General features: G+C 43.6%; 2 protein-coding genes across 2 annotated transcripts; one reads left to right on the top strand and one right to left on the bottom strand.

Annotated features, from left to right (window-relative positions):
• Positions 1-6: 6 nt before the first annotated feature.
• On the top strand, positions 7-3,527 carry LOC134442440 (cell division cycle protein 20 homolog). Its single transcript, XM_063192613.1, has 6 exons — positions 7-78; positions 657-751; positions 1,560-1,794; positions 1,915-2,040; positions 2,491-2,608; positions 3,080-3,527. The coding sequence occupies exons 2-6, from the start codon at positions 693-695 to the stop codon at positions 3,244-3,246; spliced, it is 705 nt and encodes a 234-aa protein (XP_063048683.1). The 5' UTR covers positions 7-78; positions 657-692; the 3' UTR covers positions 3,247-3,527.
• Positions 3,528-3,576: 49 nt separating this feature from the next.
• LOC134442430 (claudin-18-like) lies at positions 3,577-16,164 on the bottom strand. The gene is made up of 5 exons (XM_063192602.1): positions 15,135-16,164; positions 12,127-12,291; positions 6,032-6,176; positions 5,253-5,363; positions 3,577-4,830 (listed from the first exon to the last, which is right to left on the bottom strand). Exons 1-5 carry the CDS (start codon positions 15,352-15,354, stop codon positions 4,740-4,742), a joined length of 732 nt encoding a protein of 243 aa, XP_063048672.1. The 5' UTR covers positions 15,355-16,164; the 3' UTR covers positions 3,577-4,739.
• Positions 16,165-16,501: the final 337 nt, after the last annotated feature.

The raw sequence follows: 16,501 nt of genomic DNA, 5'->3' as shown, positions 1-16,501 counted from the left end.
AATGATTACATCAGCTCCCTCTCCTGGAGCAAAGACGGAACCTTCTTGGCTGTCGGCACCAGTGATTGCAAAGTGCAGGTGAATTAAATGATGATGATGATGATCATGATCTACGTGTATAAACTGATTAAGTTAGGGCAGTCATGGGTAAACGGTTAGGGCGTCAGACTTGCAGCCCAAGGTTGCCGGTTCGACTCCCGACCCGCCAGGTTGGTGGGGGGAGTAATTAGTCATGGAGGAGGATGGGGGAGAGCACTGGTTGAGGTACCCTGAGCATGGTACCGTCCTGCTGCACTGCTCCCCATGGGGCGCCACTGAGGGCTGCCCCCTTGCACGGGTGACGCATAAATGCAATTCGTTGTGTGCAGTGTTGCTGTGGAGTGCTGTCGCAATGACGATGGGAGTTTCCCAATGGGGCCTTCACTTTTTCCACTTTCACTTAATGATTTGGGGCACTTTAATTGTAAAACACTTAGTAGTTAATTTGTAGTTGTGGGCTGTTTGAACACATGTTGTGCCTCAGATGGTGCACTTCGGGTACTATGTTTTAGTGCGTAATTAATGCGGCATACGCACTGAAGCATGATCACTGAAGAGCACAAGTGCACCATTTTAAAAGTGCGTTGTTGCTTTAATTGTCCATGTTTCTTTTGTAGCTGTGGGATGTTGAGCACCAGAAACGGCTGCGCAGCATGGCTAGCCATACAGCTAGAGTCGGCAGTCTCTCTTGGAATGACCACATCCTCTCAAGGTAAACAACTTGTCAAACGGGGTGCAAGCTATGGGGCTGGTTCGGGAGTAAACCAGGTTAAGTTGGGAGGAAAATCATCGTAAGAAGTCTGTCAAGACGGCTGTTCTCAGATGGTTTCCCTTAGCAACTCCAATTATCAGTTTTTGATTTTAATGTTTTCATTTTCTTTTTTGCTAATTGCAGGGTTCGTACGGTCATGAAAAACCTGGAAAAGTTTGTAAATTTGAAAAATACATTTCCAGGCCCTGGAAAAGTTATGGAAAAAAATATTTTGTCGGAAAGTTTTGGAAATATGTATAGTGTTTCACCGATAATGTTTTTTTTTTTTTTAAATCATGTGCCGTAATAAAATGTAAATTGCCGGGTTTTCTTCGATGGAAATGTTTTCTATCGCAGTCTGCGCGGCCTGGCTGGCTGTGAGAGACTGTCTTGCCGTGTTGCCAAATTAGATGTTTTCAAATTAGGCAGGATTTAGTGGTTCTACAGCGGTTTTGTACGCTTATGGGGTTGGAAATCATTAGTCATACCTGGCAACCCTGACCACACCCCCTGATAACGTGCGACGTGCTATTGTTGTTGTTAAGTTCTTGTTGGACTTGACTTGAAGCACTGGGCAATGTTACAGTAATTATGCCAGGGAAGTGTAGCTGTCAAAAGAAAATTACCAGCAATGGCTTGCCAGGGACAAGGATCTTTATTCCTTTACTTTTATTATTTTGTGAAGCATGTTTAACTACATCTGTGTGTATGAAATGCGCTATACCAATTGTCTTTGTTGTCCTTGTGTCCGTGCCCCCACATATTGCAGCGGAGCCAGGTCTGGTCACATCCACCACCATGACGTGCGCGTGGCAGAGCACCACATCGCCACGCTGAGTGCCCACAGCCAGGAGGTGTGCGGCCTGAAGTGGTCCCCTGACGGCCGCTTCCTGGCCAGCGGCGGCAACGACAACATGGTGTACGTGTGGCCCGGGATACAGGAGAACGTTGCCAACATGCGCACGCCCTTCAGGAGCATCAACGAACACCAGGGGGCAGTCAAGGTCTGTGTCTCACTATTTCCCCCACTCACCCACATAGTGTGTGTGTGTGTGTGTGTACATTTTTGTTTTTACTTGTATTTTATGTTTCTGGGCTCTGTGTTGATCCGGTTTTGTCCTCAGGCCTTGGCGTGGTGCCCGTGGCAGGCTAATGTCCTGGCTTCAGGAGGGGGAACCAGCGACCGGCACATACGCATTTGGAACGTCAACAGCGGAAGCTGCATTAGTTCGTTGGATACGCATTCTCAGGTAAAATTGTGTCCATAATTGCAAAGTTCCTCACTTTGCAGGAACAAATGAAGGCAAATTTGTCCCGGGGAATTGGATGGCTCCCAGTTTGAAATCCCATAGTACACACTCCATGGCTGAAGAGCTCTTTGTGTACATTGAAAAGTTCTCTCATGTAGTTGGTGAGGACTATTGAGGTTTGGAAGAGCTTATGGTCTCTGTAGTTCAGGGTATTTCTGCTTCCGGTTGCCCAAGCAAGTGCCTCTCCTACTTAATACCTTCAGTAATCCCCAAAAGGCTCACTCGTGATGAGGGAACAAAATCTGTCTGCAAAGGACCCGGGCCGGAATCGAACCCAGGTCGCCGGCGTAGCAGCCCAGTGCCCTACCATTAGAGCCACGGTAGGGCCATCTGTAGCAATATTTGATCATAATGTGACTGGTGCCAATTTTCTGCCTCTCATATTTACAGATATCTTCCCTGATGTTTGTACCAAACTACAAGGAGCTGGTGTCTTCACATGGCTTTGCTCACGATAACATCATTATCTGGAAGTATCCATCTCTCTCCAAAGTCGCAGAGCTTGAAGGTAAGAAGGCTTGAACCAACTGTTTTATGTTAAAGAGGGCTTCAAGCCCTCTTGCCAGTGATGCAATGGACGGCATCCTCTAATGATGTGGTTGTTAAAGTGATACTGTCCCATTTTTGGGAAAAAAAGCTAATATTAAACCTCCCCTTGAGTTAAATAGTTGAGTTTTACCTTTTTCCTGTACTTTCAACCATTCTCTGAGTATGGCAGTGCAAATTTTACCTCCATGCTAGCAGTTAACATTGAGTCCTATGAGACCAGCTGGCGGCTAACTGGTCTCATAGGATTCAATGTTAACTGCTAGCTTGGAGGTAAAATTTGCACTGCCGTATACAGAAAACAGTTGAAAGTATAGGAGAATGGTAAAACCCTATTATTTAACTCTAGGGGAGGTGTAAAATGGGACCCTATCACTTTAATGGAGCATAGTTGCATGGGATTAAATGCCGTTTTCCTTTGCTGGTGTTTCAGGCCACGAAGGCAGAGTTTTGAACATGACACTCAGTCCAGACGGCGCCACTCTAGCGACTGTTGCCGCTGATGAGACTGTGCGGCTGTGGAACAGCTTTGAGAAGGATCCCGTCAAGAAAACGGCCAAACCCACCACCAGCAGCTTTATTCATCAGCGTATTCGTTAAAGCGCCAACCAGAAATTATTTATACAGAATTCTTTTTTTAAAGTGTCTTGTACAGAGATGTATTGCTCCCTTTTTTAAATGCCTCCAATAAAGGATATCACCAGTCAGTGATTTACATTGTGTAAGGATGCTGTAAGAGACAAAGACTAATCTAGTAAACCTGTGCTGTTTGTTTCCCATCACCAATTTTGTACATTTTCTCTCAAAGATGTCAATCAAGGCAGTCCTGTTTGTTAAATGCATTAAAATGATTAAATTCAATGAGTAAAGATCCTTTTTTTCCACTTCTGTGTTGGGAGATTTTATTTCATTCAGGTGCTGAACAAAATGAAAGTACATTCACTCGCATGTACATACAAAGGGTTTAGAACAACTTAAATAATTTGTAGAGATGCACCGGATCCTGATTTTTAGGATCCTGCCGGATACCGGATCCCACGAGAGGGTTGAAGGTAAACACAAAGCCTACTCGCACACGTGGGCCCTTTTATTACGTTGGCCCAAACAGTTTTTTTTAGACTCATTGGCTTACTGCCACACTGCCTGCAACGGCCGCTTCCAAAGGGCTTTCACCCCATGCAGCGATTGGGGTTGTGAAAGACTGACTGAAAAGCCTAGGCTACGTAAAAACTAGAGATGCACCAGATCATGATTTTTAGGATCCTACCGGATCCACTGCTTAAGATCCCGTCGGACCCGGATCCTGTGAAAAACCCTATTATCCTGGCGGAACCTGATCTTGGATCCGGTGCGTCTCTAATAATTTCATTTAACTTTTTTAATGACTAATTTGAGCTGCTTAAATTCAATGGAACTCAAGCTGATATGATGGCAATGCAGAACCTATACACCTTTCAAATTTGACCAAAAACCAATTTTCAGCATGTAGGACAATCAGATGAAGGTTGTGCACCAATATTGGTTTTCCTGCTACCTGTGAACATGTAATTGATATGGTGCTGCACGTATCTCAGGGTTTTAGTGCCCCCTAATGGCCAACGTCCACATGGGCAAGAACACATGTTCTCCAATAAGCCCTTAACAAATGACATGCAAGAGAACGCTCAGAACGTACACACTGAATTTTGTGCAGATGGATCATTCTGACTCTAACTTCTATGGCTATTCATCCGTTATTGTCTTTTTGTCATAAGCCACTGGTCCTTATCTTACTGAAGTTAAATGTGACAAAATACTTCATCACATTGTAGATTATCCTTTAATTGCGGACTATCCTTCTAAACCCCGAACTCAGATATACCCTGCAAATACTTGATGCTGATCAATGAAATATGACAGTTAGTTGCTATCTTTTATACAAATATTAAGCTAATGAGTTAAACAATGTACAATACAAAAAAAAAATCAAAAGCAATTGGAATGAATATTAAAAACAAGCTATTATTCACCAAAATATGAAAAATCATGAACATCACATAACCTTAAACCTTTGAGATGATATGAAACAAATAACTACAGACAGGAGTTTTTCCTTAGACATATTTCTGATCTCTCCTGCTGTTGTCCTCGTGCACAATGGTGGCTTCACTGCGAGGGGGAGCTTTGTATTGCACGTTTCGATAGCTGTAATGGGACAACATGAAGATCAGTAATACAAAGGATACACATTATTATAAAATGCAAATAATATGTATTATTGGTACTAGTAGTAATAGTGGTAGTAGGCCTAGTAATTTGATAATAGTATACATAAAAAAATATGTTCCTAATGTAGCCTATGTGTCAGTATTTCATTCTTTACTGCTTGCTCTGAAATGAAGTACAACATGCAGTGTAATTACTGTTTGCAATGTTGTAGAATTGAAGCTTGGGGATGGCTGATGAAGCAGGAGTGGGGTGAAGAGTAGTTGTGGTGGGGTTGGGAGGCAGGATTGGGTGTGGATAACATTAAGATAACAAAAGAGATACAGGAGACAGAAACAAATAAAACGCCTTGATACTTAGTAATACCATTCTCACTGAAGAGAAAAGGTAAACATACATACCTCTCCTTCTCCGGGAGAAGTCCTTTGAAGGCAACGCAATCCAGGATCCCGCCGATTATCACCAAACCTCCTCCAATCCAGGCCACAAACAGAGCGGGTCCAAATGTGTATCTGTAATCAAGACACAGCAAAGGCATCTATGACACATACTGTCTGACACATACTGCACTACTCTCTATGACACATACTGCACTGCTGTCTATGACACATACTGCACTACCGTCTATGACACATACTGCACTACTACTGTCTATGACACATACTGCACTACTCTCTATGACACATACTGCACTACTCTCTATGACACATACTGCACTACTCTCTATGACATACTGCACTACTCTCTATGACACATACTGCACTCTTGTCTATGACACATACTGCACCACTGTCTATGACATACTGCTCTACTGTCTGACACATACTGCGTTTACTACAGTACGTATATCATATAAGTCATGCAAAACTTCATATGATACTAGGTGTGAACAGTGTGTATTCACACGTCGTTTTATTTCTCATTATTTGTTTCTCGTGATTTCATATGGAATGTAAATACCTGAGAACTTGGCCCTATAAAAGTACTGAATTCGTTTTTAGTTTACTTCTTAGTTTTTAGTATTACTCTTCATAGTGTTTATTTATCATTCATGTATGTATATTTACCATGAATGGCATCGAAAAATAATAATTAATGCCAGTAGATGAGGCCTATTCACATTTTCCATCTGCTTTTCATTTCACGCCTCGACATTCAAGACACCAAAGAGTCGACTCACCTTGGGATGAGATTTCCTCCTCCACCCATGCCTCCCATCCCTCCCATGCCCCCCATGCCTCCGTTGTTGGGGTAGTACATCGACTGCATGAAGCTGGCCACGATCTGGTTAGCGTAAAGAGAAGCTCCAGCTATGCCACAAATACCTGAGCAAGAAAAGAGACAAGACAACAAAAGGAGAATGACTATTTAGGACACACACACACACACACACACACACACACACACACGGTATTGGCCATATACCAATAGTATACCATAGCAATAGAAACTACCCTGTTTCCTGTATACCATGATGTAATCGGTAATATTCGGCCTATTGAATAAATTCATGCCACATGTGTGATCAGGAAATATGACACCCCACCATTGCCTCAACGGACATCACAAAATTCAGAAAGAGATCCTGTCATGTAAAACAAGCAATTCCATTATGCATTGCTGTTAGAAAGTATATAAACTTTTAGCACGTCATCTTGGTTGACTGACTCAAAAGCAAAATTCTACACTGTTTCACAGCCACTGTCTACAATACAGGGCTAGTGCATGCTGTGTGTTGACTGCATTGTTCCGCCAAATCAAATAACCAAAAGAGTGAGTGTGTGTTTTGCAGCACAATTTGCACACTGCCATTGTGTCTTTCCTCTTTATATACAATAGGAAACTTCCATGCAGCCGCTTATACCTGTTGTGTCCATATGCAATGTGTTTAATGCATATACTCAGTTTAATGTGTTATTAGGAATCCAGGACACTGAGGGGCGCTAGTGGGACGCTCACTATAAATAGGCATGATGAAGAAATGTAATGTGATTCATGAAGTGAAGTGATGAGATAAAGCACCTCTGTTCCATATACTACTGTGTGGTTAATGTCTGCTACCGATCAACCTACACAACAAAGTGGCGACGAGAGAAGGAGAGAAACTAGGCCTACTGAAATGGCTCTACTATCCTTACAACCTCCTGCTGCATTCCTGGACTGCCCAGGCGAACCGAAAATTCCATTTGCAACTTGGAAAAAGCTGTTCGATAACTACCTGCTTGCTATCGGGGGAAGCGCCTTTCCCGCCGAGAGGAAGAGAGCCCTGCTGATTCACTGCTTGGGAACAGAAGGTAACCGAATCTACAGTACCTTACCACTCGAAAATGATAATTACGATGGCTCCGTTGCGGCTTTGGAGAAGCACTTCAGCCCGAAATTGAACATTGTTGCCGAAAGATACCGTTTTAGGCAAAGAGCACAAGCTGTCGGAGAGTCAATTGACCATTACATCGCAGCATTGCGTGAGCTCGTGAAAAAATGTGATTTTGGGGCAATGGAGGACGAAATGCTTAGGGATCAAATTGTGGAGAAAACAAACAGTGCGCGCATCCGTGAAAGACTTTTAATGGAGGAAGATTTGAAACTGGATAAAACTCTGGATGTTGCCAGGCGTACTGAAGCTGCAATAGCCGATGCAAAGACTATTTCTGTGACTGATACAAAGCCCGTTGCTGCCGTGCACGTGCAAAAGAAGGCACGTAACCCAAAACAAAAACCTGCTCGTAAAACTGATGGAGCTACGTCATGCTACCGCTGTGGTGCTGCTGAGCACAAAGCAAATGACAAGTCGTGCCCTGCAAAAGACTCAAAATGCAACTCGTGTGGAAAAGTGGGACACTTTTCAAGGGTATGCAAATCCTCCCAAAAGCCAGTTAATGAAGTGACTGTGCCTGAAATGTTTGTTTTGAGTGTTGAAAATAATTTCACTGCTGATGCAACTAAACTAATGTGCCCTGTGAATATTACTGTGCCAAATACTACTGATGCATGTGATGTGAAGTTGCTAGTTGATACAGGGTCTGGTGTTTCTATACTACCTGAGAGTGTTTACAATGCTAATTTCAGCTCAGTTAAATTGCATAGTCCTACAGTGCAACTTGTGACATATTCTAAGGAAAAATTGAATGTGTTAGGGTGTCTTAGAGCTGATGTTACACACAGTGACAGCACTGCCTCCACTGACTTTTACATAGTCAAGTCAGGGACACCTATACTGGGCATGGACCTGGTGACTGCTCTCCAGCTGCAAATTAAAGGGGGACAGTTACTGACACAGGCGTCGGAAATCTGTGCAACGCTCCACCCAACCAAAGCTCCACCTACTCGCCATGAGAATGACGGTGAGTCACCTGCCACATTCGGATGTGCAAGGAACTTTGTGCACAAAGTGAAGCTCCGGCCTGATGCAAAGCCAGTGCGACAGAATCTCCGACACTTACCTCTCTCAGTTCGCGATGCTGTCTCCGAGGAACTCAAGGACCTGGAAAAACACGGCATAATTGAGAAAATCGATGCATCTGAATGGGTCTCACCAATCGTGGTCACCAAAAAGAAAACTAGTGGCATACGCATGTGTGTTGACCTGAGAGAAGTCAACAAGACGGTGATCATGGATAGCCATCCGCTGCCACTGATAGAGGACATTCTGTCAGAACTGCGTGGCGCGGTTATGTTCTCAACTTTGGATTTGAAATCTGCTTATCATCAACTTCCGCTGCATGAAGAAAGTAGGGGGCTCACTGCTTTCATTACACATGAAGGACTGTACCAGTACCGCCGGGTTCCCTATGGACTGTGTTCAGCCCCAGCAGCTTTCCAAAAGATGATGATGCAGATTCTCAGTGGCATGAAGGGGGTGCAATGCTACCTTGATGATGTCATCACGTACGGATCATCAGAAGCAGAGCATAATGCCAACCTGAGTGCGGTGTTGCGCAAAATCAACGATGCTGGACTGAAACTCAATGTTGACAAATGCCAACTCCGTCAAACCACTCTGAGCTTCCTTGGCCAAAAGATTGGACCAGATGGTCTGCTGCCAGATGACTCTCACGTTGCTGCTATCCTGAATGCACCGTCTCCTTCCGATCCTGTAACCTTGCGCTCTTTTCTTGGCCTGAGTGCATGGTACAGCAAGTTTGTGCCAAATTACGCAACTGTCGTTGAGCCCATGAGAGCTCTTCTTCGGAAAAATGTCTCATTCCACTGGAGCAAGCCAGCTCAAGCAGCATTCGAGAAAGTCAAGCAGCTGATCGTGCATAGCACTGCGCTGGTGATGTTTGACCCCAGTAAGTCAACCATTGTCTCAACAGACGCCTCAGATTACGGAATAGGTGCAGTCTTGACTCAGTTGGACAGTAATGGTGCAGAGCAGACTGTTGCTTTTGCATCTCGCAGTCTTTCTGATGCAGAGCGGAAATACTCTATTGTCGAGAAGGAAGCGCTAGCCTGCGTCTGGGCTGCTGAGAAATGGCGGACATGGCTGTGGGGACGAAGATTCCTGTTACGCACTGATCACCAAGCACTTACCACGCTGCTGACTACCAAAGGCAATAACCGTGCTGGTCTCCGCATTGCCCGATGGTCTGCTCGTCTCCTGGAGTTCGACTACGACGTTCAATACAGGAAAGGGACGCTGAACCCTGTTGCCGACTGCCTGTCGAGACTCCCGCTGCCTGAAACTGACACTGCATATGCAGAAGAGATCGAGTCAGTGGCTGCCATACTCACTGACGTGAGTGCTGTGTCTGAGGAAGATTTTCGCTCACAATGCAATGACTGCCCAGTCCTCACGAAACTCCGTGCACAGATACAGAAAGGCTGGCCGTCGCGGAAGTCCACACTCGATCCTGACATACAGCCATACTTTGACATCCGCCATGAGCTTGCTGTCATGAATGAATGCATCGTCAGAGGGTCTTACAGACTGATCGTACCCGAGTCACTGCAGAAAAGACTCATTGTTCTAGCCCATGAAACCCACCAGGGTATTGTGCGCACCAAACAGCGCCTCAGGGTGTTGTACTGGTGGCCAAAAATGGACTTTCAGATAGAAACTTACATTAAAGACTGCCAAACCTGCCGAGAGAATGACAAAACAACCACCACCCATGATGCTCCACTCCAACCAGTCCCACTACCATCTGCTGCTTGGGAGAAGGTGTCCGTGGACATCATAGGCCCGTTTGAGAAAGCTCCGCCTGACTGTAGGTTTGCCATATCAATGGTAGACTACTTTAGTAAATGGCCTGAAGTAGCGTTCGCTCCACGTGTTGACACAGCTACCATAATACAGTTCTTGACTACCATTTTCTCCCGAGAAGGAAATCCAAAGACGCTGATCAGTGACAATGGTCCTCAATTTCTCTCTGCTGAGTTCGCTGACTTTCTCAAAGAGAGTGGAATACAACACCTGAGGTCTTCAGTGTACTACCCAAGAGCTAATGGAGAAGTTGAAAGGTTCAACAGATGCGTCAAGGATTGCTTGCAGACTGCATCCATTCAAGGAGAACCATGGAAGTCGTTCCTTAGAACTTACCTGAGGGACTACAGAGCGACTCCTCATTCCACCACTGGAGTATCCCCTTCAGAACTGCTCCATGGCCGACGAATGAGAACAAAGCTACAGGTGATCGACATGCCTGTCCCACCAACAGACCAGAAAGCTGTGCGAGAAAGAGTAGAGCGTAAACAACAGAAAATGAAAGCGTACACCGACCAACAAAGACATGCCAAGTCGTCCAACTTCCAGCCCGGTGACAAAGTAAGGGTGAGAAAACCATGGAAAGTGAAGAAAGGAGAACTGAAGTTTTCTAAACCAAGAACTGTCGTGAGAAAGAAAGGACTGGATACATATCTGTTGGATGATGGAAGAACCTGGAACTCCTCACATCTGTCCGTACTTCCCGACTTGAGCACAAATGAGGATTCTGATAGGACAATGGACTGTACCGATACAGGGAATGACCAAATGGCCGACTCTGACACCGATAGCCTGCCCAGACCTGTCAGGATTAGGAATGCACCTAGCTGGACCAAAGATTTTGTTATGAAATGATGATAGGAAATGTTGCTTACAATACTCATGTTTTATTTGAAGTGCTACTGTTACTTTACTAATACTGTCTGGTTCACCTAGGTACCGAGATGTATCTTTTGTTCAAACAGGGAAGATGTTGTGTCCATATGCAATGTGTTTAATGCATATACTCAGTTTAATGTGTTATTAGGAATCCAGGACACTGAGGGGCGCTAGTGGGACGCTCACTATAAATAGGCATGATGAAGAAATGTAATGTGATTCATGAAGTGAAGTGATGAGATAAAGCACCTCTGTTCCATATACTACTGTGTGGTTAATGTCTGCTACCGATCAACCTACACAACAATACCTTATTGGCTGTCAGTGCACTGTACCCTGGCCCCGCCATCCATAAAGCTCCTGTCAATTTGCATTTCCCTTAAAACGGTTTAAGTGTGCTGTGGCATTATTATTTTTAAACACGCTCGCATGTATCTACGGAGTGATACCAAATAAGGAGATACAGGACCCACTAATGTTGTTCCCCTTCCACGTAACTGACATTGGACTTCCAGTGTGTGGACGATTAATGCAGATTGCCCAGGCTTTGCAAGGACCATGCATGGTGCAGTCAAGTTAACACGGTACCAAATCAGTGGCTCCTAGGGTCCAACTCATTATCTAACCTTGCATCCTCTCCTTTTGTTTCGCTGACGCCCCGTCTCCGTGGAGAAAACAATAATGTTTCCCCACTGTCGGCCAAGGCTCATCAACTTTTGGTGGACTTTTCCCTATTCAACACCCCGATTGCAAATGACAAAATGACATTTGAATTGTGCTTTGGTGAGATATTGAACAAAATGTACCTATCGTCAATGACTTCTTGCCTTGTCTTGCATCACAAGGCCACAAGCACAAGAAGAGGACGCAAGGTTATATATTGAGTCGGACCCCTACTGTGCCTTAGCCCGACAGCTCAGACCATTCACTTCGTAATTCACGAATGGTCTGATTATGCTTCTCTGGGGAGGGTTTAGTCATCCTCCAGGCGGCTGGCCAATAAGCAAACCCATATGGGCGCATAATAACATACATCATGAACGTCAACTGTCAGCGATTCGTCACCACTCATTTCAAACCAGTGCTGAGCTCACTCCTCCCACCCAAACTTTCCAGTACACCGAGGATCCAGACTAAAAATGAATTACGAAGTAATTGATGTGGTGTGGTAAAACCAGGCTATACGGTACCTGCCAGGATGAGCATGATTCCAGAGGTCAGGGTTATCTTGGCCCTGGCGGTATCCTCCATGCTCCCCATTTTGATGCACTTGAGGGAGAAGAGGCCTATCAGAACACTGATGACCCCCATCACAATCCCCACGATCATCAGGGCTCTCACGGCTTGGAAAGAACCTAAAAGACAAAAACAAATGAAATAAATGTTTTAAAACAACATCATGTTTGGCGCTGTAATTGATGGTGCGATCCAAACTCATGCTGAAAGATCTTCACACGATTGTGTGTTGGAAAAATGAAAACTTGATTTAATAAAAAAGGCGGGCTGCAGAACAGGAAGGTGAACATTTGGTCTTGTTTCCCTCTAAATCCATGCCTCACGTTTCCTCTAAATCTGTGTGTCCTTTGCTGTCTCTTTAGGATATATCCACCACTGATGTCATTAAAACTTAACAGGTTACTATGTGATACAAACTTTCATTTGGGAATTTGAACTTCAAGCCTTCTCAGAACTTCTCATAAGGCCTTCTCATCACGTCATGCCCGCTGTCACATGACCTTAACTGCAATAAAGGACAGTCCATTCACATTGGTAAATGTTTTATTTGATCCCATTATTTGATCCCATTAATAGTGATTGACAAGGATCTACTCATGCTATGTTTGATTACTTAACTTGATAACTGGCTTGATTGTAGTCCTGTAACCCATTCAATGCTTGATAAGCAGATCCTTTTGCAGACTTCACCGCATCCCAGCCCCCAACCCCTGGGTAGGTTATTGGTTTGAATACCTCAACATCTCTTAATCAAAATCACATGTCCTCATGATGATAAGTGGACCTTGAATAGCAACTAACTCAGTCTATCGTATTTCATTGTAATGCCCAGGGATTTTACGTCAACACCTGACCTCACCTGCCAATGACGAAGGACATAAAGCTGTGGTTCCCAAATGCTAGAAAGGCAGGCCTGAGAATGTGTTATTTTTAGTTGCCAGTGCCTGATACGTATATACCTACCATACATCAGGTTTTGGCAACAGAAGAAATAGTCATAATAGAACATATGGGCGGCATACAGTAGCTGTCGGGAAGCTGTGGAGCTTATCATTTAACTTTGCATATTTACACACACACACACCTATGAAGTCCCAGCTGAAATCGAAACCCAGATAAGCAGAGGTGGAGAACAAATGACTGTGTGCTGCTCACAGCAACCGTCAACTTTGAATGACGTAAACAGTACCTAGTTATGGCAACTCACTTTGTGACAGAAAGAAACGCTTCTCCAAATATGTTATTAAACATAGAAAGGAATAAGGAATAATTACACACCAGCTCTGGAGGCTGCCACACGCCGCAAGTGGTCTGGGGTTCATGTGAGAAGGTGCATACTACACAAGCAGACACACACACACACACACACACACACACAGACACACTTTACCACATTCACACATCAGGGGCCGGATTCACAAAGCTTTCTTCAGAAAAAAATAGTTCTTAACTGGTAATTTTATCTTAACTTTTGTCAAAAGTTAAGAAGATTCCACATTCACAAACAGAATTCTTTAGTTGTATTTCAATGAGTTACTCTACTCTACTCTACTCTACTCTACTCTACTCTACTCTACTCTACTCTACTCTACACTGCCATGGGCCACATCAGAAACGGGAAATGGTTCACTATACTGTTTCAGACACAGCCCTGTTCTTCTTCATGTTTCTACTATGAACGGATGGTGGTTAGACTAAACATAGCATGTTTGATTCATAAAAAGGACTGAACTTATTTAGATAGGAAAAATACTGATTTAAAATCATTATTTTTAAAAATGTGTTCAGTTCTGTCAAAAAACATTCTCCCTTTAACCTTATTTGTCGTGTGTCAAAGTGCCGGTCCATGACTAAGTTGTTACATGTCTATGTGAGTGTGTACACCAGACTCAAAATGTGTAATATGTATATAATATGTATGGCGCACGCACGCGCACACACACACACACACACACACACACACACACACACACACACACACAATACATATACAGCAGACCCCACTCTGTGTGTATATTTATATATATACAGTATATATATAGGATATGTACACTGCCCTACAAAGCAAAAAGGCAGTAACTGCATTGCTGTTTAAAATGAGTTACTATGACTTAAATGCCTATGCCATATATATCAAAGTCTAAAGTTAAATAAAATAATTGATCTTCAAAAAAGGTGGTCATATAAGGTAACAAAATTGTCACATGCCAATAATCTCCCAAAAAACACTTGTACGGGATTGCAGTATCATTTTAAAGTCAACTGACTCAGTTTTGAGCTCTGTGCAGTTACTGCCTTTTTGCTTTGTAGGGCAGTACAGTAGGCTACATATTGGCCTAGTTACATTTTGCTTATCTTTCACAAATACTCCACCCAATTTACTATTTCATTACACACACACACACACACACACACACACACACACACACACACACACACACACACACACACACACACACACACACTCACAATATACATATACTGTACAACTCCCATGATATTTTTTCATTCAAAAGGCCTAACTACATTGGATGTTTTATTTTATTTGTTTATTTCAGGGGTAGGGAACCTTTTTCATTCGAAGGGCCACTTCAAATTAATCTGAGGGCCGTAAAAGTCCTCCAAGGTCCGTACTATGAACACAAACCAAGATTTTCCCCTTCACTTTAGGCCTATATTGATGGCAGCCACCTTTTAAATAAACACCACCTTCTCCAGGTTCCCTGAATATAACTTAATTATATTGCAAATGCATTTTCTAAGATTCCTTTACAAAATATGACATATTTCATGTGAAGCTGAATAACATTACAATTATATCTGGGGCCGGATAAAACGGCCTCAAGGCCCCCAAACGGCCCTCGGGACATACGTTCCCCACCCCTGGTTTATTTGTATTCAAGTAATAAGTAGTAAGGCGTAATTGTACAGTATTAACTAGTAGGCCTAGTAGATCACTTGCCTGAGTATCCCAAGAGGCCATAGAAAGGGCGGCATTCGGTGAAGCCCGAGGTGGCCACCTCGCAGTTCCTCCAGAGCCCCTTGTAGGTGTAGACCGAGGTCACCACGTCCCCCTGACGGTCCTCGGTGCTCCAGTTGTTCATGGCGGTGGCGGCGATGAGGGCCGCGACACCAAGAATGCCCAAAACAAAACCACCCGTTTGGAGTGCGGTGAGGGCCATGGTGATGGGTCTTCTTCGAGCGACTTACTTTCTCAGCAGTGAAGGCGATGGAGTCAGGGGAGGTAAAACAAGAAGAGGCAAAAAGAAAAACCAAGAACAAAAAACCCTAATGCTCTATTGGGTGGGGCTGCTTAATAAATTGGTTTCTGCGCATGCTCTGTAATTTGAAGTGGAGACAGGGGTACCAGGTGCCTTTACACCTTTCACTGTTTACCAACTACCCAAATATGGTCATAACTCCTTTCACAAAGAAGAATATCCAAACCGACACGCACACACGGACCTACATCCAGTTAACAACAATTGTGTGATGAATTAGGCATGGAGGTACAGCAACTATACAATATCTTAACAGAACTTGTATGAACACGAATAACGAATACAAAAATGTGTCACAAATAGTGAAACTAAGTGTAATTAAGTGTTTCATGGGTGCCAAATGCACAGCCAGTCACAACTCTTATCATTTTGCAAACACCCTCTTAATGCAGTGATTAAAGAGCGTTTCATTCTTCTCTCTGTGAGTCAATACTCAGACAGTCTTATTCAAAGTGTACCTCATAAGAGAATAAATTCAGCAAAGCAATGACAAATGGAAATGTTCGTGTTTGTGTCTGAAATAGGATGGTTGCACATATGAAGGTAAATGAAACTTGTTAAACCCATTGGCGTGTTATGATTCCTTATCATCGATACCGAAAGAAATGAAATGGGGTGTTGGCAGATGGGGGATGGAAATTTCTGATGATGAACATTGGTGGCACCACCCTGAGCCAATAACGTGAAGGTAAATGTAAATATTCTACATTACCTCACCTGGCTTTAACCCCACCCCCCCCCCGATGGCTGCATCTATTTGAATTAATTTTATTGATTTGGTTATAAAGAAATTAAGAGTTTTCTTAAGGCATATTTTTCATTTGTCAGTGTGTGTTCATGAGTGAAGCTCTAGGCAACAGCAGAGGGCTCATGGGGCCGAGGGGATGGTGCCGGCTACGCCCCTGTATCCAGGGTTGCCAAACGTTGCCAAACATTGAAATACGTAATCGTCCCGTATATAGAAACAAAAGTATGTTAAACAAAATTGAGCTGAAATGGAATACAATTTCAGGAAAGTTAAACTTCAGAAAATTGCATGTAAGATATA

This window comes from Engraulis encrasicolus, chromosome 2 (assembly GCF_034702125.1).
Source record: "Engraulis encrasicolus isolate BLACKSEA-1 chromosome 2, IST_EnEncr_1.0, whole genome shotgun sequence".
NCBI classification, from domain to species: Eukaryota; Metazoa; Chordata; class Actinopteri; order Clupeiformes; family Engraulidae; genus Engraulis; species Engraulis encrasicolus.
This window is presented reverse-complemented; position numbering and strand designations above follow the sequence as displayed.